The 23,736-nt window shown below is 32.0% G+C and overlaps 2 protein-coding genes across 5 annotated transcripts in view; one reads left to right on the top strand and one right to left on the bottom strand.

Annotated features, from left to right (window-relative positions):
* Cubn (Cubilin) overlaps positions 1-1,122 on the bottom strand; it is a 28,610-nt gene extending 27,488 nt beyond the window's left edge. Inside the window, exons 1-2 of one of the 2 annotated variants that reach the window (XM_085486195.1) lie at positions 1,053-1,122; positions 789-980 (exon numbers count right to left, since the gene is read on the bottom strand). The gene's annotated coding sequence lies outside the window, so the exon portion shown is untranslated. Of the gene's footprint in view, positions 1-788 lie in introns of both variants that reach the window. The other variant, XM_029312569.2, reaches the window with a different exon arrangement.
* A 41-nt stretch (positions 1,123-1,163) lies between these two features.
* Positions 1,164-23,736, top strand: part of Pgant2 (polypeptide N-acetylgalactosaminyltransferase 2) — a 357,271-nt gene continuing 334,698 nt past the window's right edge. For 2 of the 3 annotated variants that reach the window (XM_085486202.1, XM_085486199.1), the window contains exon 1: positions 4,352-4,616. In XM_085486202.1, the coding sequence (XP_085342328.1) occupies positions 4,527-4,616 (90 nt within the window). In that variant the 5' untranslated portion in view covers positions 4,352-4,526. Of the gene's footprint in view, positions 2,154-4,351; positions 4,617-23,736 lie in introns of those variants that run through there. The other variant, XM_085486206.1, reaches the window with a different exon arrangement.

The raw sequence follows: 23,736 nt of genomic DNA, 5'->3' as shown, positions 1-23,736 counted from the left end.
TATTAATCGAACTTGATTATTACTTCCTGATTATTTATTTTTCTAAAATTATTTTGCAATTATCTTAATGAATATATTTTATGCTTATTTTTTTAAAGAATATAAAAATGAAAAATAAAATCTAATTAAGTAAGAAACTACTTGTGTATCTATAGAAAAGAAATAAATAAGTGTATTCCTGTGAGAATTTTTATATTTTAATTATTTCTATTTCTCCTAAATATATATATATATATATATATATATATATATATATATATCACAATATCAATATAGTATAACACTATATTGTGTAATAAAGAAATCTGAGATTCTCTACAATCACTTTTCTACAAAAATATTTGTCAAACGTGAATAATTTGAAAATTTATTCAGATATAAATATTCACTCAATTATTTAATTTAATTTTGTGTAGTCAAAAATTTTACGGCATAAAATATTATAAATATTAATACTAATTGTAAGAGGAATAATAATTTGAGACAAACAATGTAAAAATAAATCAATCAAATAGATATAAAAGATAATAAATATATAGAAAATATTTTTATTTTACTTGTATTAATAATTTTCTGCATTTTATAGTAATAAAAAATATTAACAAAAAAAAAACATGAAAATTAATAGCGTTAAAAAATTAACGACGTTAATAGATAATTAATAATCGACAATTTTTCTTCAACAAAAATTTACAAATATAGCATTATTTATAGAACAAAGAAAATAGGAATTTTGAAGGTTACGTAGCAGCGTTGTTAAAACCTTAGTTTAGTGCTTTAGTGTATACCTTGTAAAGATTGTACACTGCACCACAATACCTTCCTCCAGGCCGTCCGGTCCTCTCGAACTCCTCGTAAAACCATACTTCGCCCAATACATTTTCTACATCGGCAATATGACACGTCCATTCCTCCGTGCTGTCATAATTTCGCAGCCTCCACCATGTATGTATAATCTCGTCTATTTGATTCTCTTGTACCTGTCAATCAAATACATTAATCAAACTTCGATTTCATCCTGTGCTAATTTTTTTTATCTTCAATTATATCACATTTTGTCAGTGCGCAATTTCGGCCATTTTGGGACGACATCGCGTCTTCTTCCCGTTCCGCGAGTAATCGCGCGAAGTGAGCCACGAGTCGCGGTCACGTGACCGCAATTGCACGCAGCCTCGATCACTTCCAGTCGCGAGTTGCCGGGGGATAGTCGGGTCTCGCTGCCGCTTGTCGTTCCCGCGTGTTTTCGTCCATCCCGGGCGGATCCGCGTGCAAAGATCGTCCGGAGTATCGACTCCGTCGACGGACGATCGTTCACGTGTCGATTTGACAGGTGGCTGACACGTCAAGTGCAAGATTCGCGTCGCTCGCGTTTCGGTCGGATCGACGCTCGGCGATCCGCTGTTTCTCGCAGGATCCGGGGCCCGCGAATCTCGCGTTATTCGCTTCTCCGAGGTGACTCGCGCGTGTTATTCGGCATCCGGCTCGTCGAGGAGCGGATTTCGGACTCGCCGGGAGAGATCAGTCGAGACGAATCGATCGATCTCGTACGAAAATTTGCGTAACGCCGTTTCGCGTCCGCCATGATGGATCACGGCTTCTTCCTCGGAATTTTACCGCCAAATCCAAGATACATTGCGCGCCAAAAGTGGATCAATGTGAACCTACCAGATCGCGCTAGTGAGCATATAATCGATATATCGATCGTGATTATATCGCAGTGATTACGTCATAGAAATCGCGTCCTTCGAAGGAGAGGTTTGTCAACCTAACCTACATTTTCTCGTCGAACAAAGTGTCGTACGCGCCCTTCGAAGGAGGGTTATATGTGCAAATATAACCTACGTTACGGGATTTTCGCGAGTGTGATCGAATATCGGGAGTGTCAGTAATTTTTATATCGAGCAATCGTATATGTCAAGTGTGTCGGTTCGGACGCGATTACAATGTGTTAATACTGAACGTTGATATTATGTGTCAAAATAAAAATGACACATATATTACTCCGCGATTTAACGCTATCCGCGAATATAATCGAGTGTGAAGTGTATAAGTGTCAGTGCATTAAAAATCATTGAGGAGTATCACACATGGATTACTTAATGGATTAATGGATTACTTAATGGATTAATGATGTGCTGAGAGTCTACGACAAGGTAAGATTGAGCCTCTGAATTTTTTACAAATAATTCTAACATTATGTTTTTGGAGCGTAATATATAAAGTTTGATAAATGTGTGATATGATAAAAATATTCTCTTTCGACTTTGCAAATTCCCTTTTTTTTTAGTTTTGGTTTCTTAATGTAAATAATATACGAAATTGCTTTAAAAATTTCTGAAATGTATAAAAATCGGTAAAAAAATTTAGATATATAATCGATATTTATTTCCAAAATTATATGACATGAAAAACTATGAATTTATCATAGATTTGCAAAATGTGTTCTTTGTTTTTGAATATTTTTAAAATTCCACCAAAATTAAACAAAAATTGAATTTTATTTTTAACTAAAAAATCTGAGATTTTTTATTCTATATACGTTATTCGTGTATCTGATTATTAGCTTATTATATCTACTTTGATAAATTTTATCTTCTTTCTTATATCGCAGTTACATTACTAATATATATTCATTAAATAAATAAATATCAATAAGTTAATAGATTATATTGTATTAATATTACTCAAGTTATCGCGATAAAAGAACAATTCGTTTATTTAAAAACATTTAGATTATATATATATATATTTTCGAACGATAGGATACGGTGTGTGTGAAGCTGACGTTTTGTGGAAACTAATAAATATAAAAAATTTCTGACTATATTTACAGTAGTTATAAAGTTCCTGTTAGTTTAAACAAATAGTTCTGGACCTATGTAAACTTAGCACCCGACTTTTTAAAAATTAATTTTTTAATATAGAAAATGATAGTATTTTGTTTATAATTATATAAAATTTAAGCTTTCCGAATTTAAGATATCTCAAATTTAATTACACAGTCTTTTTTAGAATTATTTCTAGTTGTTTCTACTGATTTTCGTTTTGTTTGTAGGTGGGCGGTTTAAAAATTACAATAGTATTAAAAAATTGTGAAAAGTGATTTTCGTTAATTTTAAAGATTTTTCAAATCTGCTTTTTCTAGGTGATTTAGACTCGTTAAAAATTGTTTGTAGCAATCGCAATCGAAATTTATATTGGAAAAAGCAGATTTAAAAATTCTTTTTTGATAAAAATTACTTTTAACAATTTGTTTAATTAATTGCAGTTTTTAAAATGTGCATCTATTAACAAAACTTCAAACACCTACACTGAAAGAGAATGACTTAATTAATACATATTAGTTCAATACTGCCAAATGAATTATTGTTACTATAAACAACTACAAATAAAATACTATCATTTTTCGTATTAAAAAATTAATTTTTTGGCCAAAAATTTTTGGTATTAATGGCCAGAACTATTTGTTTAAACTATATCGGTATCTTTAGTGCTATTGTAAATAAAATCAGAATTCTCAATTATTTATGAGTTTTCACAAAATGAGATTCCAACTTTACATACACGCGCGAGAACACATTTTTAAATTATATTGTTATACATATATAGTTTAATCATATTACCGATTTATTATATAATTTATTATATAATTTATATTGGAACATGTATATGCAAATTTTCGAACATAATTAAAATAGATTATATATTATTATTATACACTGAAAAAATTTGTTAACATGACTAAATCTTTCAACTAAATTGTTATTTTGAACATATATTAATTGTGTTTGATTGAACGTACATTAATATTTATGTCAAATATACGTTTTGTTAGATTTAATATGTTATATATTTAATTTAAATAGTTTTATATGCAATTAACAAAATAATATTTAGTTGCAAAGTTTAGTCAAGATAATAAATTTTTTTTAATGTATTTATATGCAATACTAAATAGTTTGAATATATAGAGCACATTATTACATTGTTTTCTTTTCTATCTCTCTTTTCTGAAGTCTGAATATTGATTATATATATAAAAAAAATATCTAATTAACATGTTAACATAAATTATGTGTTAACAACTTTACTCGTTATTTGGAAACATGGGATCGCAATAATATTTTCCCATACGAAATGCGTAAGATCTAAAACTTGATTTGGGTTTTGGGAAGTTGAATTGAAAAATGAGATTTCGTTTCGCCTTATGTAATCCACCTAACCACATTTCGTTCGTCCGAAATCTGCCGCCCTTCGGCGCGCGGGTGTAATTTAATTTGACGCGCCGCCACCAGATGGCGTCGAACACGCGAGCAGCATCACAGTCGCCGCTCTCAACCGTCCTCGGCAGTATGGCTTCGACTGCCGGTACGCGCGTTGGTGATATTTCGTAGTGTCATACGTGTTCGCGGGTGAGCGTGTTGTTTCGTGCGAGGAAAGGACGAGGGTTTTGCGCTGAGAGGACATATCGAGGAAATCAGCCGGGCAGATCAGGGCTCTGACATACGCGAGATCCCGGATCAGTCATGCGGCGGAATGTTAAGATCGCGTTGCTCTTGTCATGCGCGTGGATGTTTGCCTTTGTTTACTACTATCACACGTCCAGGGATACGAAGGTAGGATGACATTATTCATTGTCAGCTGACCGCAGCATTTAGGGGCTTCCGAGGCAATCTAGTAATGTGCCAAATGACGCCATCGATGTAATGTTCGGAACACACGAGAGAGACTTTTCGTACTTTTCTGTATAGACGCGTGATGTATTATCTGTACTTTTGTAGAGAGGTTAGCCGCTGTTTTGTTGCTGCTCCTTTAGTTTTTCACGACATCGTCAATGAAAATCACATATTTAGTCGTAATATAATTGACTTGTAATATATAATAGATGTGATGAATTAATTTCCTCGAAAAGTTTATGTCAAAAATCGAAAATTTGATCGGGACGATAAAATAATGCGATGTTTCCAAACACTCGTGAGTTTGAATTTAAAATGGCGCCAAGGGATATATGCGTTATTTACATTTTTAACATTCTGTTTAATATATAAAATATACATAAATAAATATATTTATTTTTAAATATATGTGTATTTTGCATATTTTAATTTTGCACGAATATTTTGATGAGATTTGCAAAAATAAATAAATATGCGCACTCAAAAAGTTGATAAACGTATATAATATGTACCACCAAACATATACATATTTTTCCACTAAATTTTTTGCTGTGGTTGCATGTAATTTTTAAAAGTATTCCGTATGTCCGCTTCTGGGATTCGCAATCCCAGATAATTTTAATATATGTTTAAAGATATAACGTGCTGAGCGAACACGATTGCGTAAATTTACGTTCTTTTTTAAATGGCAAAATAATTTCTGTAATACTTGTTTAGATTTTTTATACATATTATCGCACAGTAAATCTTTCGAATGAAGAAAAATAAACATATTTTATCCGATATATTTTATTATTTCCGGATTACTATATTATTGCAGATTATTATTTATATATTAGTTGAAATAATGTTCTTTTTCAAGAATGCTTTCGGAACGGTTTGCATATTCTTTTATTTATGCGAAAATAACCGATGTGCTTGACTGTACTTTAAATCCCAAGCGGCATGTTGACCCCATTACGTGATCAACATCCGCATTCCATGAAATAATATCACCAAATATATTTAGCCCGATAATTGTAGGAGAAAAAAAGATCGATTGTCTCCAATCTCGCCGCAAAGCAGTATTTTTATTAACTAGTGGTCAAATTAAATCGTAATCCATGAATCTCAATTTGATTTTTGACCCTTTTGACTCTTCGAGATCGCACAATATGATTTCATAAATGAATTAATCCGTATCACACAGCACTAAATCATGTAAAATCGTATAAAATTATTATGACCGACAATTTAATATAGAAATAATTTAATCCTTGATATTAATTATATTTAGATAAGATTAATTGAATATATTATAATTTAATAATGTATTGAAATCAGTACGCGCGATTTAATATATTCAAACGTGCCGGGAATTACTATTTAATGATTTGGTATCAGCAAATTCTTTCATAAAGAATGACAAGTAATTTAATTACAATTTTCCACTTTTATTTTCAAATAAATTGAATATTACATTATTTTATCATATTATTTGTAGAAGAAAATATTAAAAATAATATATACTAAAATATGCATTAAATAAGAGACAAAAAGGAAGGAAGTAGCGTAGCAGTAAAGCGAGAGTATTAATGATTTTGAATTTGATCGCGGCACAAAGACTTTATTTACATAAATGCACGGCTCGCGGCTATTATATGTATATATATATATATATATCTATTATTGTATATATATTATATTGGTATCCGATGTGATTCGGGTGACGCGTGTTCGCACGCTACATCGAATTCTGGAAACGAACGAAGGTCTGAGGTAAATGTAACGTTAAACATAATAAATGCTTAATGTGACGTGAATAATGACAGAGTGCGACGGCCTCTGTCGTGGCACCGCGTTCCGATTGACTACTCTCGCGTGATCGCGTGCGACACGTACGTACGTATGCGTTTACATCTGTGTTACTGTATTATACATTATATACAACGCGGACGCTTCATCGGACAAACTCCGGGCAACCGCGATTTTCTGGCGTAATTTACAGCTCGTCGAGTTTCGATAAAAAGACTGATCCATACACACACACACGTGCGTGTATATACGAATTATATCGATGGTTAAACCGATTCAACCGAAATTCCGGCGCATTAATATAGGTACCACGTCCGTAATTAGATAATGCCTTTATATTTAATCGCCATTATTATTAAACGTGTACATGCCGTTTATTATAACGGCGTGAAATATTTTCCTTTTACTGTATGTGAACACGAATGTGTGTATCTGTGTGTCCTGTGGGGGGGATATTAGATGTATATTTGTATATACGTACAAATTATGATTAGGAAGGAGGAAAGGATGATAAATCGCAGTTGTTATTACTCGTGCAAAATTTGGGTCGCAATTTGTCAAGTGAAACTAGAAATGTCGCGTGAATAATTAGCGATGTGCCTTCGCCCGTATAATGAAATTTATATGCGTTAATTAGGCCACTCTCTTGTCTATAACGCGAAATCGCCCGGCATCTTAGATTAGATTAGACTGGATTAGAGCTACAATTAAGTATGCGAAGTTATGCCTCAATTTGCACCAGCGAGTTACGCAATTATGAGAAGTTATACTCCAAATTACTTAATCCGTAAGAGAGAAACGCGTTGTCGCTTCAGGCTTCCGCGTCCTTTTATGTCTTTCGAGAATATATACATATATGTACGAAGTGATTGCGTCGATTTTATGTTCGTAGAATATTTCAGATTATATCTCGCACTGAAAAGAAATTTGTTAATTTGACTAAACCTTTTAACTAAATATTATTTTGTTAATTGAACATATAATATAAAAATATTTAAATTAAATATAATATTAAATCTACACGGAGAGAATTTTCTCTTAGAATGTTCTCTTAGAAACAAAAAATATTAATCTGTATGTACATAGTAAAATTAATCGAACATATTTATTAATTTTTTTATTGTCGCAAATATTTTAATTAGAGAAACTCTTCTAAAATTCTTCCAATACCGCATATATTGTCCCACGATTACCATGATTTTCAGGGTAAGTTTTAAGAGAAAATTCTCTCTGTGTAACAAAACATATATTTGACTTAAATTCTAATATATGTTCAATTAACAGAATAGTAATTTAGTTGAAAGGTTTAATCAAGTTTCAAGTAACAAATTTTTTGCAGCGCATTGATATGATGAAAAATTGGAAAAAGAGAACTCTGAGACATAAGTGACTTATCATCAAATAAGATAATGCATGCGAATATCTTTTAAGTGGATTAATTTTATATTTATTCCAAACCAATTTCGTTAAAAGAGTTATTTCTGATGCCAAGAATGCTTATTAAAATTTGGCATGCATTATACGAAAGATACGATAACTTCTGGACTGTGATATTTTATTTGTACATCGGCCAAAACCGCGGTCGATCACCTCGAAGAATCAAGATCCTCTGTTAGTCGCAAGAACGTTTTCGTGACAAAATCGCATTAATGCAAAATTATCCCACGATTCGGAAATATTCAATTGAACTTGAACGTTATACTTCGATATCGTCGTATTATTTTGGCTGCATACTAGTATTAAGTAAAATCTATACTTACATTTATCATTTACATTTTCTCGCGATTTGAGATTACATTATTCATTTTATTCTCTTGAATCGAAGTATCTTTTAAATTTTAAGTTATTTATAAAATTTGCAATAAAAAGAGAACTTTTTTCCTTGTATATTGTTTCGAAATAATTTGGTCGAATTTAATCGATGATGCGAAAAATTAAATAATCATCTGCAAGTAAACATATTAATATGCATATATTTCATTTATAACGCGTGAGGACAAATGTACCGCATACAAATATATATATAATGCATATGCAGTGACGTGCAGGTGGCACAATATCCGAGCATTTCGTCGCGTGATATCCTTGTCGAGGTAATGCATTAAATCGTAAACATATCAAGCTATTTCTACATTATTTCGAGGACATCGCAACTTACAATACGTAGGTACGTATTGTATTTTCGGTCGGTGTCGGATAAACTAACAATAAAATGAGCTACGTGCAGTTACTTATTCGTCACATTTCGCATTTCGTGATACATTCAAATATAATGAAAGGTGAATTTGAGTTTTTTTGTAAAAAGTAATATATTACACGTGTATTTGCTTTTTTGGCCGATATAAATTTTCGCGAATTGTTGTTATGGACAATTTGACGCGGTCAGATTTTTTTTGTTCGTATAAACTGTATCAATTTATCTTAGACGCGGAAAGTAGTAGCAAGACGGATAACGCGGATAATATGGACGAATAGTATAACGTTGGTCTTTTCTAAAGCTTATGTTTGCCGTTAAAAAGCCGCAGAAGAGATCGATCAAGGCTCTGTAACTCTCATTTAGATTCTCTATTTTTCCTGAGGATTGCTTTTATTCCAGAGCGTCTCTCGCTGAACAATACTATCATTTGCTGAATAATATTATCTCAGAATTGCATCGCCAATTTAATTTTTCTTATCTATTCGTTTTTGTTATTCCCCGCGGAACTTAACGCAATTGCGACCGCATTTTCTTATATATGCTCAGCTGAAAGATTAATAAGTTAATCGTATTTTCTGGATTCTTATTTGATGACATAATCGAATTTATTGCAAAAATTATATTTATAAGAAATTATTTTAAAATAATTTGACTATAATTTTATATTAAAAAAGGAATACGAACAATTTATATAAATATATTTTTTATTTACAACTTTTAATATACACAATATAAGAGAAAAACATGTTTTTTAAAACCACTTTTTTGCGTATTCTTTCGCTGTTTTAAATAAAAGAATATAATGTAATAATTTATTTAATGATTATATAATTACATTTTACAATCGAGAATAAAAATAGCAAACGGGCATTTATATTTTCATATATCGTTGAATAAACGTGTTGCTGTAACAATTAATATATATGTTAATTAAATCGAATAGCAAATGCAATTAAGTGAGGGTTCTCGATATTTGATGAACTTGTTGACCCTTTCGCTAAGTGTTATCATTGCAGTTCAACATTACATACGTAGCATATATTTACACATGAATCATAGTCTTCGATTAATGTACGATCTAACAAATTTGTTTAAATAAGCACATCGAGCGCTTATTAATATTATGTCGACAGTGTTGTGCTTAGATGATTTTAAAATTAGCTGCATAAAGATGAGATAAAAATATGTAAATTTATCTTGGATAAGATAAAAATGATTTTGTTTTAAGTATTCTAGATAAAAGATAAAATTATATGGCGATTCATCTAGATAATTTTATACATCATAATTTTTAAAATTATTTATGTAAACACAGTTATAAAAAAATGTAAATTATAAAAGGGACATAAAAAGATATGTATTCATATTTTTATTTATAAATTATCGCTTATTGCTCAAGTTTTACTATTGAAGTACTTTTATGTGATTCTAAATCTAGATAATTTAGTAAAGATAATACTTTTTTTCATCCAAGATTTATTTATACAGATATACATCATACATATTTTTATTATCTATATAGAGATAAGATAACGTCAAAGTTTCATCTAGATGATCGTTTATATATAATTTTATTTAGATAACAGCAAACACTGTATGTCGATAAAAGTATTATTTATTTCGTTATATACTTGTCAACAGGTTAAAAGAAATTCGGAAGGCATTTGTTTCACAACCAGCGACCGATGTTTTACCATTAACTTTACATCACTGAATCGCATTTTCCGAATAACGGAAATCGTAGATCATAATCGTTCCGTTCTCTGACGCCTATTAATCGTCGCTAATCGTTCGATGATGAAACGAATTAATGTAATTGAGCATTCGACATGAATTGATCTCTCTTATAAGTAGCCTTGATTATATATCGGATATCTACTATCGGTGATCTACTCCGACTTTCATTTATGGATTCGTCAATTCTATTTTAATAGCTGCGTCGAGAGTTAGGACAATAATTAAAATTATTAAGAAATATATTATAATACATATTAATAAGAATTCATATTTCTACACAGAGAATTTTCTCTTATTAGATTTTACTTTGAAAATCATGGTAATCGTGAGACAATAAGATATTGGAAGAATTTTTTAAGAGTTTCTCTGATTAATATTTATCACAATAAGATATAAAATATGTTCGATTAATTTTACTATGTATGTGCATATATTAATACTTATTGTTATTGTCGTAAATATTAATCAGAGAAACTCTAATAAAATTTTTCCAATACCATATTAATTGTCTCATGATTAAATACACCATGATTTTCAAAAATTCTAAAATATTTTACGAATATATTTTTATTATAATAAAAATTAATATTTCTTAAAAATCCAAGTAATAATATAATAACTGGCCGATATTTTCTATTCATACCGATCTTCCCTTGGTCGGTCGGCGCGAAACTGCGGAATCGCCGAAATCTCGTCGTTTAAACGTTTTAAAGGGAGTATTCTTGAACGCTATAAATTTCGTCGCCGCCATTTACCGCGGAAACCGACGACGGCGGAATCCATGTCTCCGCGCACTTATCGCGGGGCGCAATAAAATTCATTGGGCGAAGTCGCTCCACGGGGGTTCTCATCTTCCCTCTCGGGGGTAGGAATATTTTTTCCCAGTCGATAGTTAAATTCGTTAAATTCGAGGGCGCGTTTTGCGGTATGTGAGTACGAGAGAGAGAGAGAGAGAGAGAGAGAGAGAGAGAGAGAGAAGTGCATTCGGTGACTGACCTGACTCGTCTCTCTGTAATCGCCGACGCGACGCACGGCGCTTAAACGCGAACGCGCTAATGGGGCGGACTAATCGCGTTAACCTGCAGGAAACGATTCGGTCGTTAAACACGGCGGCCGCAATCGAAGCGCCGGTCCGCCGTCGAGTGCCGCTTTCGTATAGTCGGGTTGATTAAATCATCAGTTGTTTGGAGTAGTACGCTACTATACGGCGAGAACACTTCGGCTAAGAGTGTCGTACCGAAACGCTCGTTTTACACAATCGCCGATCGAGATATTCCGCGTGCTTTATTCCGCGCCGCAATCATTCCTATGCGCATTTCAGATCAGATTACGACGACGAGACGTGTCCCGCTCGCAGGGGAGCACTTGAATCTGTTCTTCCTTATCGTGATATATGCGCAGCATATATATCTTGATTTGTCGTACGCGTAATTTCCAACTTTTTTATTTTTTTATCGGCATTTGTATTTTTAATTAATATATGTATATATTAATATATAACATATTTATATGTTGATATATTAATTTATATATTAATATATATTATTATATTATTATATAATATATTAATATATTAATAGATTATATTACATTATATATTATATATTAATATATTGCATATACTATAATATTATATTTTATAGTATACATAAGTTGATACATTAATATTGTATATATGTATACGTTATATTAATTAATATTGTATATGTATATATTATATTTCATATTATATGTATATTGATATATTTTATATTACATATTATATTTAATATATAAATATAATATATTATGTATTTGTTGTGATGTCAAAATTTAATTAAATTCTTCAAAAAATGCACTTAAATTTAATGCATATCTGAAGTTTTTATTCCATTTTCGCTCGAAATAAGATTGAAGCATTAAAGAAAATGGTTTTCACAGCACAGGTATACTTGGTACCGTTTTATACATACATATATTTAAAGAACGACATAAAGGAACGATCGAATCATCATTGCCCTGGCACTTCGACGAAACGCATTGCGGTATTTCAAGGAAAATGGCACATTGTCATATAAGTTCCTCATAACGCGCCCGCTTTTCTTTCTTCTCGATCTTATTATATGCAAATAGTTCTTTTTACTTCGCATTGTGAATAAGGCTAAAAATATGTGGAACAGCGTCGTTTCTTCTATTATTGATCGCGTCGGAAAATTTGAATATAAAACTATTATTGTATTAAAAAATAAATATGAATGAATCAGCTTTTATTAGAGAAGCATATGGTACACAAATGAGGAGAAACTAATGCCGACGAATAGCACGTGATGAACGATATTACATTGCAATTCTTCTTGGTTTGTAAGCCGAGAAGACGTATCCCGTACCAGGTTCTCACGCTTTATTCCCGTTGCATGCTACATCCGCCATATTACATTACCACCAACGGGAGACGTTAATTATCGCGATGAGTAAATGTAGAACAGGCGAATAATTCGATTTGTGTAATTATCAATGTTACGCCGGTGTATAATATTCCTGATCTGTCACGTGTAAAAAGATGTGCGAGAAAAGTTTGATATAATGACTTCCTCTTGGTTCACTTATTTTAAATTATCTCATCTTTGTTTAAGGAATTTACAGATTCCTGACTATTTTCAATATTTTTCCAATATAAAAAATTATTGAAATATTAATTGTTTCCTTATTTTATCGCATGCACAATGTTTTAAATTTTTTAAATTGTGGAATATGTATTAATAAAGCATGTCAGATTAAACTGCAATCGACAAATTTTACCTTAGTTAATCAGGCGAGCTCATTTATCGGTTTTATCGTCGTTTCGTACAGATTTCAGTTAATTGGTATTTATCCATGCTATTTATTTACGATATGGAACAGTAATCTGGTTTTTCAGCCATACTATCGTCCAACAAATTGATATTCACTAATTGGCTTTTGATATTGGATATTTGCAACTTGTAAGCTATGTTCTACTTATTTAATCGAGAGCAAAACGCTGACACTCTTTTATTTTATTCTTTCAATAATAAATTCATATTACCTCCAATCGATAATAAATTTCTATATTGTTATCCGTAAATAAATTTTTAACGGAATATTGAAAATCTCTCATTTTCTGTATGCTTAATATTTATAATTAGGAGATAATTAATTGTTGGATAAAAACTATATAGAGATGAAGTCTCTACAGACAAATAAAATTTTTTGTGCTTGTTCATTAAAAATAGAAAGTGAATAACAAGTAAAAATTCGTAGAAATATAACAAGCTCGCCAATTATTGATTCATGAAAATGTTAAAATCGAGAAAAGAACAGTCGTGTATATTAAAATAATTAGAAAGGCAAATTATATTGTGCATTGCGCATACATCCTTTATCCTTTATTTATGGGAAAAATAGCAATGCGCACGACGCGTTCTTTTGAAACATTAAAGTAACGGTGATTATCAACGTAGCTTTCAGCGGGAGTGTACCTTATTTACGGGATAAAAACGCGCGTATCTCGCACGTAACTCGTGAACACATGTAGCGAACAGCACTCGTTATTTCACACGTATAGATTTCGGGGCTTGTAATGAGCGAAACGCACTTCGGTGAAATGCAATGTCACTCGTATATATAGCCCCGGCACCACTCGGTTGATTTCGGTCATTCCAAAATCTGCTACGACGTATACGATAAATGTAATCCGGAAAAATTCGGAAAAAGATGAAAAATAAATTTATCTCGATAAAAAGAAATTTTTGACGTTTGTTTTTTTTTCATAAAAATATCGCGATTACTTTCTAGATATTATAGCTATATAATCGTGTGATTTTTTACTTTTTAAAAAATAAATCAAGACTAACAAAAAAGAATGAATGTTATAAATGTAGCCAGGAAAATTTCTAAAGGATAAAAAATAAATTTATCTCGACGAAATAAAATTTTTGACATTTGATTAAAAAAAAAATCACGATCACATTCCAGATTATTTATATACATAACCGTTTGATTTTTAATTTTTTAAATGAAGGTTCTAATAAAAAAGAATAAAAAAATGCGACGCAAAATCCGTTCGATGTGACGAGCATTTAGACTACGCATTTATTCGAGATTCGCCGGTTTGTTGCGTATGTAAAATTATTCGAGCACGAGTTGTACGATCGATAATAATGGTATATTCGCAGTACCCTTGTCCCCTTTCGTGAATATGTCGATCTTCACGACCTTGTGTGCGTGTCACGTGTGCGTGCACACAGGTGTCCGTAAAATATAGGGATAATCCACTCTCGCGAGGACCGGTTTGAAATAAGTGCTATTCTGATGACCCGATTCACGACTGTCCGATTCGCGCACCACCGAATCACATCGTCACGTGTGCACGTGTATCTTACGCACGCACGCACGCATGTATATGTATATGTATGTATATACATACGTATATCCGTATCGTGTACATACCGTTGTGATATCGGGGCATGCGAGATATTCTGCCCGGTGGAATGTGACGTCTATGACCGGTTGTCAAAAGTGAAAAATAAAACGGACGGTGACGGGTCAAATCGTGAAATCCCGGGATTTTCTGGGAATTTTTAACCTTCATGCGGATAACCTTCTTCCCTCAATTCTGAATTGTACCGGAAATTATTTTCCGGAATTATTCGATAAAGTTATTGTGGATGGAAAAAATATATTTTTTATTATTTAATAAGAAGTAAGATATATTGTATATATATTTAAGTATATTTGTTTTTAGTTGTAATCTGATTTTAATTAAGAGCAAACTATATAAATAATTTAAAGGCACTTCTTACTTCTTATTAAATAATAATATTTATTTATTTATTTATTATACAATTTGCCGCGTTCATCATGAATATAACATGATGTATACTTAATTATTTTCCTCGTGTTTATACGATTTACTTGTACATAAATTTGATTCTGACAAATTTATCGCTATTTATACAATGTTACGTAATCAAACGATAACATACGGTTGGATTTAAATTCGTTTTCACGTGGACACTCGATTGATCCGTTACGACCACGTCATCGATTGATAACAAAGTTGCCGGTTGATATAAATCAGCGCTCAGCGATATTTTAATAAATTGGTTCGATATTTAATAGAGTTATTAAACTTGTCAATATGCCGTGCTATTAGAAAATGATTCCATCGGTATATTTAATTTGAATATTATTTTAATCATTTGTAATGTCGTTTGTAAATTGCTCCGCATAAATCTATATTTATACAGAGAGAATTTTCTCTTAGAATTTACCCCGGAAATATCATGATAATCGTGGGACAGAATCCAATTTTATAAGAGTTTCTCTAAATATTATCACAATATTAAGTATTTATCACAATATAAAAATAATATTTACCACATAATAAAATATTAAATATGTTTGATTAATTTTTTAGTAAATAGTAAAATTTATATATATATATTATATATATATATATAATAGTAAATAATAGTAATAATAAAAATTACTGTGTATATATTAATATTTTTTATTGCGGTAAATATTTTAATCAGAGAAACTTTTATAAAATTCTTTCAATACCATATTGTCCCACAATTACCATGATTTTCAGGGTAAATTCTAAGAGAAAATTCTCTCCGTGCGCAATATTGGAAACTCAAAGATATACCTCATTAAATAAAATATCGGAAATATCAGAGATACAAAAGAGATGTCACGAAATATCTCAATGTTCTTATTATTTACGTACATTTCTATAATTTTTTAAACAAACGTCATGAAAAAAGAAAAAAACAAGAAATGATACTATTTAATTCTATTTTCTATTTCTCTTTCCGCTCCACAAAAGGGGGTTTAAATCGCCGACAGACGCGCGCGCGATTAGCATCTTACTGTTGAATTTCGAGTCTCTCTCCCTCTGCTTTTCCGGTCGGCTTGTCGTCCTCTGGGTCGAATCCCTCGTCACCACCCGTCGTCCACATCTACCTCCGCTCGCAGGCAATCTTCTACCTCCCGCATCGCGTTAACGTACCATCGCCCGAGGTTAATCCCAGACGTTTCTCGCGTGTGGTTCTCCGCTCGCGCAAATATTTAGTTAATGTCTATAACCGCGTATGCGGGGGATTCTCAGCCTTTGCGCAGGATACGCTCGGTCGGTCGGCGGTAACAAGACGATCCTCAATGCAGATCTGCATATGTATGCACAGAGGTCGGTCGACCTGTGTATGCGCGCGCCTCTCGTTCGGTTTGACCCGATTCGCCTTCTTGCGAACGTCAAGCTGCTGGTAGGTTTCACCGCAGAGTTTCCACTTGCCGTTCTCTATAAAGCAGCGCGTGTATAAAGGCAGGTATATAGGAAGGTTTGTCCGGCCACACGATCCTTTTTCTACTGCGTCCCGTCGCAGAGACGCACCGGCTGGACCGTAAGTAGCCGGAAGTCGCGCAAATCGCTACTTTACTGCGAGATCGTGGACATCAGAAGGTCGTGGCTTTCTGCATACATAAGTAGTATAGGAGGAGATTTCAAGGGAAAACTGATATAATGGAATTTATAAAATATTTTTGAACTACGAAAAATATTTTATTGTACTTTTGTATAACATTGATTTCTTATCGATATATAACGAATCTATTATTATTTTTTTCGATTTTATTTTATTTTATTTATGCGTATTTTCTCGTTCGCATTTTTCTTTCATCTCGGTTAGTTGTCTTTAAAATAAATAACAAGAATTGTTTCGTCTCTATTTCAAGAGATAGTAAAATGGAGATTTCTCACAGTCGTTATTGCTTTTGAACATTGAATTGTTGTTTTCATTGTAAAAATATATCATCTGTTAGGTGTAGTATTTTTACGGAGAAAAAAAATGTAGCCGAAATGATTTTTCAAAAAATCTATTACAGTAGTTGCACATCGGTATTTTACGTGAGATATTAAACTAAACTTTAATATTGTATATATAAAATTACAATATAGATGCAATTTGTTTTATTATGCTATGCATATCTGCACCACAGACGAGAATTTTCTTTTAAAATTTACCCTGAAAATTATGGTAATTGTGAAACAATATGATATTGGAAGAATTTTATAATAGTTTCTTTGATTAATATTTATCACACTAAAAAATATTAATATCTATCACAATAAGATATAAAATATATTCGATTAATTTTACTACGTACATATTACATATATTAATATTTATAAATTCTAAGAATAAATTCTTTCCGTGTCAGCTTACGTTTTTTTTTTTTTTTTATTTTATAAAAATAAGTAATCAAATTTTGGAAAAGATTATATCTTATATATGCAAGCATGTATATTCAGCTTTGCCGTGATGAGTCTTCGCGAATATATGCACTCGGGCCGAAATTACACGTGCGTGATTCTGTTCGTCAGGAATCGGCATCGTTACGGAACTGAGTTTGCGGCTGGAACGTATGTATATTGCATGCGACACGAGGGTTAAGCGGCGGATTGTCCGGGGGTTCATTAAAGCGGCCGATTTCGATATCCAAAGCACCTACGCGCGCAGACTCGATCCATAAATCCGGCTTTGTCAGCAACTAGAAATCGTTAATTTCCGGAATGTCACTCCGTTCTTGATGCGTTTCGGCGCCATCATCCTTTCCTGTCGCGTTATCCTATAAAATAGGCTGTACATCGCGATAAATCGTCCGAGCAGTTCTCGTATATTAAGCGACATTCTCACTAAATTATCTGTCATAGCGCACGTTACTCTTTCTACAGTAAAGATACATAGTGCAGTATTAATTAATTAATTATGAAGTAGAAGTAAGTTGTCAGTGTAATATTAATAAACTATAATTTTTCCGATCAAACTGATCATCAATGCATCAAGTTGCACAACGTTTCAAATTAATTAATTTCAATTAGTAGAATTATTTAATTAATAATTTAATTAATAAAAAATGAATTATTTTGATAGAAAACAATATTTAAAAATTATATAGATATTAAGGAAGAAAAATTATCTGTGTTAACTTAATACATATTTAAAAGACCTAGATATTTGATCAAACACAACAGTCAAAGTCAGCAACAAATGTAATCGATCTATTCTCGAGTATACTTGTATAAATGATATCACGGAAATGAAAGGGAAGACTTTGGAAATGAAAGGAATAAAGACCCTGAGGACTTTATATTTTTTTCGCGTTACGCTTCGATCCTCTCTTTTTTTCTCTCGACAAATAAAGATACCATGGGGGACAAGTAAAGAGAAAGAAAGCGTTGCAAAGTTTATTTGCTTTTTTCATCGAGCAATTAAGGAGTGCCGGCAAACTTTATGACGGAAATTTTCTTCTCGGTAAACAGTTTTATGCAGTATTCTTTTTACCGCGCATTTATTTTATGCTTAAATAATTTTTTAATAAACTTGATTAAATAGTTAGAATTCTGCATCTTTCTAGACACAATAATTCTTTTTTATTTTATATATATATATATATATATATATTAGTCTATAAATCTCGACCAATGACTCGAATCATTAGATGACGCAAATGAATGACATTTTCTCTTTGTGCCAAATACTATTTTTATACAAATACTATTTTCATTTTGTAGTCACTGATGCACAGAGAAAATCGTATCGAAAAGCTATTTAACTTCCAGTTAAATTGTATTTTCGGAAAACTTGTTTAAGCGTCGAAAATGTTTCGCTGTCAAATAAAAATAGTTGCATAATAGTATATAAAAAAATGTATAAACGAATAGTAGATATGAATAATTTGAAATGGTGGTTTTTTATTTACATGACATTTTTTTGGAAATTATTACACTTCCAATTAAAGAAACAATTATTTGAAAGTGTTATGTGTCCCTAGAAAATTTTGAAGATTAAAAAAGAAGTTCGTAGCTCATTTCGCTTGTTTTCTTTTTTTCCCTTTTTTAAATATCTCCTTGTATCTTTGGTAGATTTCTCTCAAATAAGTTGGTATCAGCGCGAGGAAACTTGAGATTACAGCTGATTTTCAGGCGGAAGAAATTTTCGCCGAGAATGAACGTGCAATGCCGAGGGCTTTATTAGATCGCTAGACAAAGGGGTTGGAGCCGTTTTGGTATTCTTCGTGGAGCTAAGAGAAATCTGGACTAATTAAAGCAAAACGTGCGCGCCGACGATGTATGGTTTAATTGTACTTTTCTTCTTTCTGCTCCAGCTGCCGTATATATATTTGCCTGCCGGCATCGTAATCGGCTCCTCATATTAATAGCGCAGATTTAGGGATACACTTCACGGAAAAAAAGAATTAGCTATCATAGCTCAATTTTAATTGTCCATCTATATTTTTTTAGCCACAGTTTAACGGAGAATGTTACAGTTAAAAAATATCAGCTGTCAATGCTAAAATTTAGGCATGATAACGAAATTTTATGTGTAATATATGGACAGCTAAAATGTATATAATTATTATATAGGAAATACATATGCAGAGCGTTGACATTTCGTTAATTCTGCATTTTGACACTTTCGCGCTGACAATTATTATATGATATCTCATGTACAAAACATTATTTGCTTTTTTGCACTTGACAAATATTCGCTATTTTTTACTTGAAACTGGTTGAATCAATAGCTTGCGATAAAAAGAAGGTTGAATTTTAATACCGCGTAATTGGTAAAAGATTATGCAATTTATATAAAGTGAGTATTTGAGTAATTATGAATTTTTAAATGATCGCAGAGAGAAAGAGAGAGATTAAATTGATATTTTTAAACGCTAATTGTATACATTCCTAAGTCGACGGAATAATTGTGCCGTTTCTTTGTCTATAACTTGAGTCACTTAAAATAAGAATAATCGGATAAATTCTGAGAATATATAAGGAGATCTATTTATGATTGCACGAGTGCAGATCTGTCTCTGAGCCAAGTTTAGCTTTCGAAAAAAAAAGAGAAAAACACTGCTGCAATGTCGAGTAGTGCCCTGCATTAATTTTTTTCCTTTCCAAATATTTCCATGGCTCTCGAAAAGTTTTGAACCTTCGTTAAGTAACTCGTCTGCTCTACGAACCGTTTCTTTGCTGCTCTTCAGAATTTTGCGTTGCCGCGCAGAAGTTCTCGCTGAGGCAAATACATTTTTTTCCCGATTCTTCCTCTGCACGGTACTCCTCTTGGCATAACTAAGCTATTTTACTCGGTATGCAAACGCCTTTCCTTCCGGCGGTTCTCCATTTATAATACAGCACGTGTTTTTAAAGGAGATTTTCGTCTCGCTCTTACGCAATATGCTACATAGTTATAAATCGGCATGTTGCAAAAAAAAAATATATAACATACATGTGATTAATGAGAGGATATTATTTTTCTTATAATTATGGTATCGCAATTAAAACGAATTAAAAAAATTACTACGAATTAAAATTATTTATTTCTTGTGCTCAATTATAATTATTTTTTTTATTTTCAATTTTTTGGATTTCGATTTGCCGGACGTAATTTTTATAATAACAACCTTCTGCAAATATTCCAGTATATCGCGTCGTCCAATTAAACGACTTACTTCGGAAATATGTTGTTTTTAAGAGCTTTTGCACAGAGATAGACCGATCTATTCAAGCATGAACCTAAAGCCGATTCGTTGTGATTGCTATACCTAAATGAAATTTCCAAGGAACTGCGACCGAGATACACGCACAAAGAGGAGAAAATACTGTTTCTAAACTGTTATCAGACTCGTTCCATACATCTTTTCACCATTAAAGTACCTTCTTCGATATTATTACGATGATCGGCTTAATATCGGTCGCACCACGTCTGACGTAAGACTCGTAATTAAATGAGAAACGTAAGAAAAAGCGCTAACGGAGAACGGAGCGGTAATGAGCTGAGCAACGGAGCAAATTAAATTATGGCCCGAGTTTTCAAAGTACAGTCATGTGTTAATATTTTCTTAAAGGAGGTACTAGAGTTATATATAAGAGTTTAATATTTCCCTCTACCACATTTCTCGTTCATTCGGCTTTAATAGCGCGAAACACGAAATGTAGTTTGGTTGCCTCTGGTATGTAGAATTTATTCTTCATTATCCTAATTAGTATGCGCGATTGCGAAAATGAATACACGTTCGACATTTATATGGAACAAGTAATAGTAATGCGGAGAATTTAAGCGCTTCGAATTTTTCTTCGAATATCGATAAAATTAATTGCAATTTCGATCAACGATTATTTTCTGACATGTATCTAATTTTTGGATTATATACCTGTTGCATTTTTAGGGTGTCTATAGCGGTAGGGAAATCTGGAAAACCGCACTGAAAAAGAAAGTTAAATTAACAAATATTTTGTTCAATACGTTCGAATGAATTATTTATTTGTTTTCAACAGGATTTTCTTGTGTGTGTGAAGTTGGCGTATCATTTTGCGGAAACTCATTATATTTTGAGAGTTCTGACTTCCTTTTTAATAGTTCTAGAGTTCCTGATAGGTAAAACACATAGTTCTGCTCGTTAAAGCCAAAAAATTGCTTAGTGCAAAGTGAGACGCCAACTTCACGCAGCGTCTCACTTTGTCCTACGACATTTTCCGTATCAGAAATGATCAGAAATGAAAAGATCTATAGTTCTACATGAGTTCTAAGAAGAGTTCTACCTTCTAAAAGCAGAAAATATTAATTAAACCAAAATTAAGATAATCGGATACCTGTATCTATAGATGTCGAAGGGAGACGCCAGTCAATTTTTAACAGTTCTGCTTATTATAAAGTAGTTCTCGTATAGTTCTGGGTATGTACGATGAATTTCCAAAGAGTTCTGATAATTAAAACTCTTACAAATTATTTTAATTAATTATTTTACCCGAAAAACGTCTATTTTCGACACTAAAGGTGAGACGCCAGTCGATTTTCGAGAGTTCTGTTTTTTCTAAAACAGTTCTCGTATAGTATTAGACATGTATATTGAGTTTCCAAAGAGTTCTGATAATTAAAACACTTACAAATTATTTTAATTAATTATTTTACCCGAAAAACGTCTAATTTCGACTGTAAAGGTGAGACGCCAGTTGATTTTCGACAGTTCTGATTATTATAAAGTAGTTCTCGTATAGTATTTGTCATGTACAATGAGTTTCCAAAGAGTTCTGATAATTGAAACTCTTACAAATTATTTTAATTAATTATTTTACCCGAAAAACGCCTATTTTCCACTCTAAAGGTGAGACGCCAGTCGATTTTCGAGAGTTTTGTTTTTTCTAAAACAGTTCTCGTATAGTATTAGACATGTACAATGAGTTTCCAAAGAGTTCTGATAATTAAAACTCTTACAAATTATTTTAATTAATTATTTTACCCGAAAAACGCCTATTTTCGACACTAAAGGTGAGACGCCAGTCGATTTTCGAAAGTTCTGTTTTTTCTAAAACAGTTCTCGTATAGTATTAGACATGTACAATGAGTTTCCAAAGAGTTCTGATAATTAAAACTCTTACAAATTATTTTAATTAATTATTTTACCCGAAAAACGTCCTATTTTCCGACTCTAAAGGTGAGACGCCAGTCGATTTTCGACAGTTCTGATTATTATAAAGTAGTTCTCGTATAGTATTTGTCATGTACAATGAGTTTCCAAAGAGTTCTGATAATTGAAACTCTTACAAATTATTTTAATTAATTATTTTACCCGAAAAACGTCTATTTTCGACATCTAAAGGTGAGACGCCAGTCGATTTTCGAGAGTTCTGTTTTTTCTAAAACAGTTCTCGTATAGTATTAGACATGTATATTGAGTTTCCAAAGAGTTCTGATAATTAAAACACTTCCAATGTATTTTAATTAATTATTTTACCCGAAAAACGTCTAATTTCGACTGTAAAGGTGAGACGCCAGTTGATTTTCGACAGTTCTGATTATTATAAAGTAGTTCTCGTATAGTATTTGTCATGTACAATGAGTTTCCAAAGAGTTCTGATAATTGAAACTCTTACAAATTATTTTAATTAATTATTTTACCCGAAAAACGCCTATTTTCGACACTAAAGGTGAGACGCCAGTCGATTTTCGAGAGTTCTGTTTTTTCTAAAACAGTTCTCGTATAGTATTAGACATGTGCAATGAGTTTCCAAAGAGTTCTGATAATTAAAACTCTTACAAATTATTTTAATTAATTATTTTACCCGAAAAACGCCTATTTTCCACTCTAAAGGTGAGACGCCAGTCGATTTTCGACAGTTCTGATTATTATAAAGTAGTTCTCGTATAGTATTTGTCATGTACAATGAGTTTCCAAAGAGTTCTGATAATTGAAACTCTTACAAATTATTTTAATTAATTATTTTACCCGAAAAACGTCTATTTTCCACTCTAAAGGTGAGACGCCAGTCGA

This window comes from Nylanderia fulva, unplaced genomic scaffold (genome assembly GCF_048542155.1).
Source record: "Nylanderia fulva isolate GAGA-0341 unplaced genomic scaffold, ASM4854215v1 Scaffold11, whole genome shotgun sequence".
In the NCBI taxonomy this organism is placed as follows: Eukaryota; Metazoa; Arthropoda; class Insecta; order Hymenoptera; family Formicidae; genus Nylanderia; species Nylanderia fulva.
This window is presented reverse-complemented; position numbering and strand designations above follow the sequence as displayed.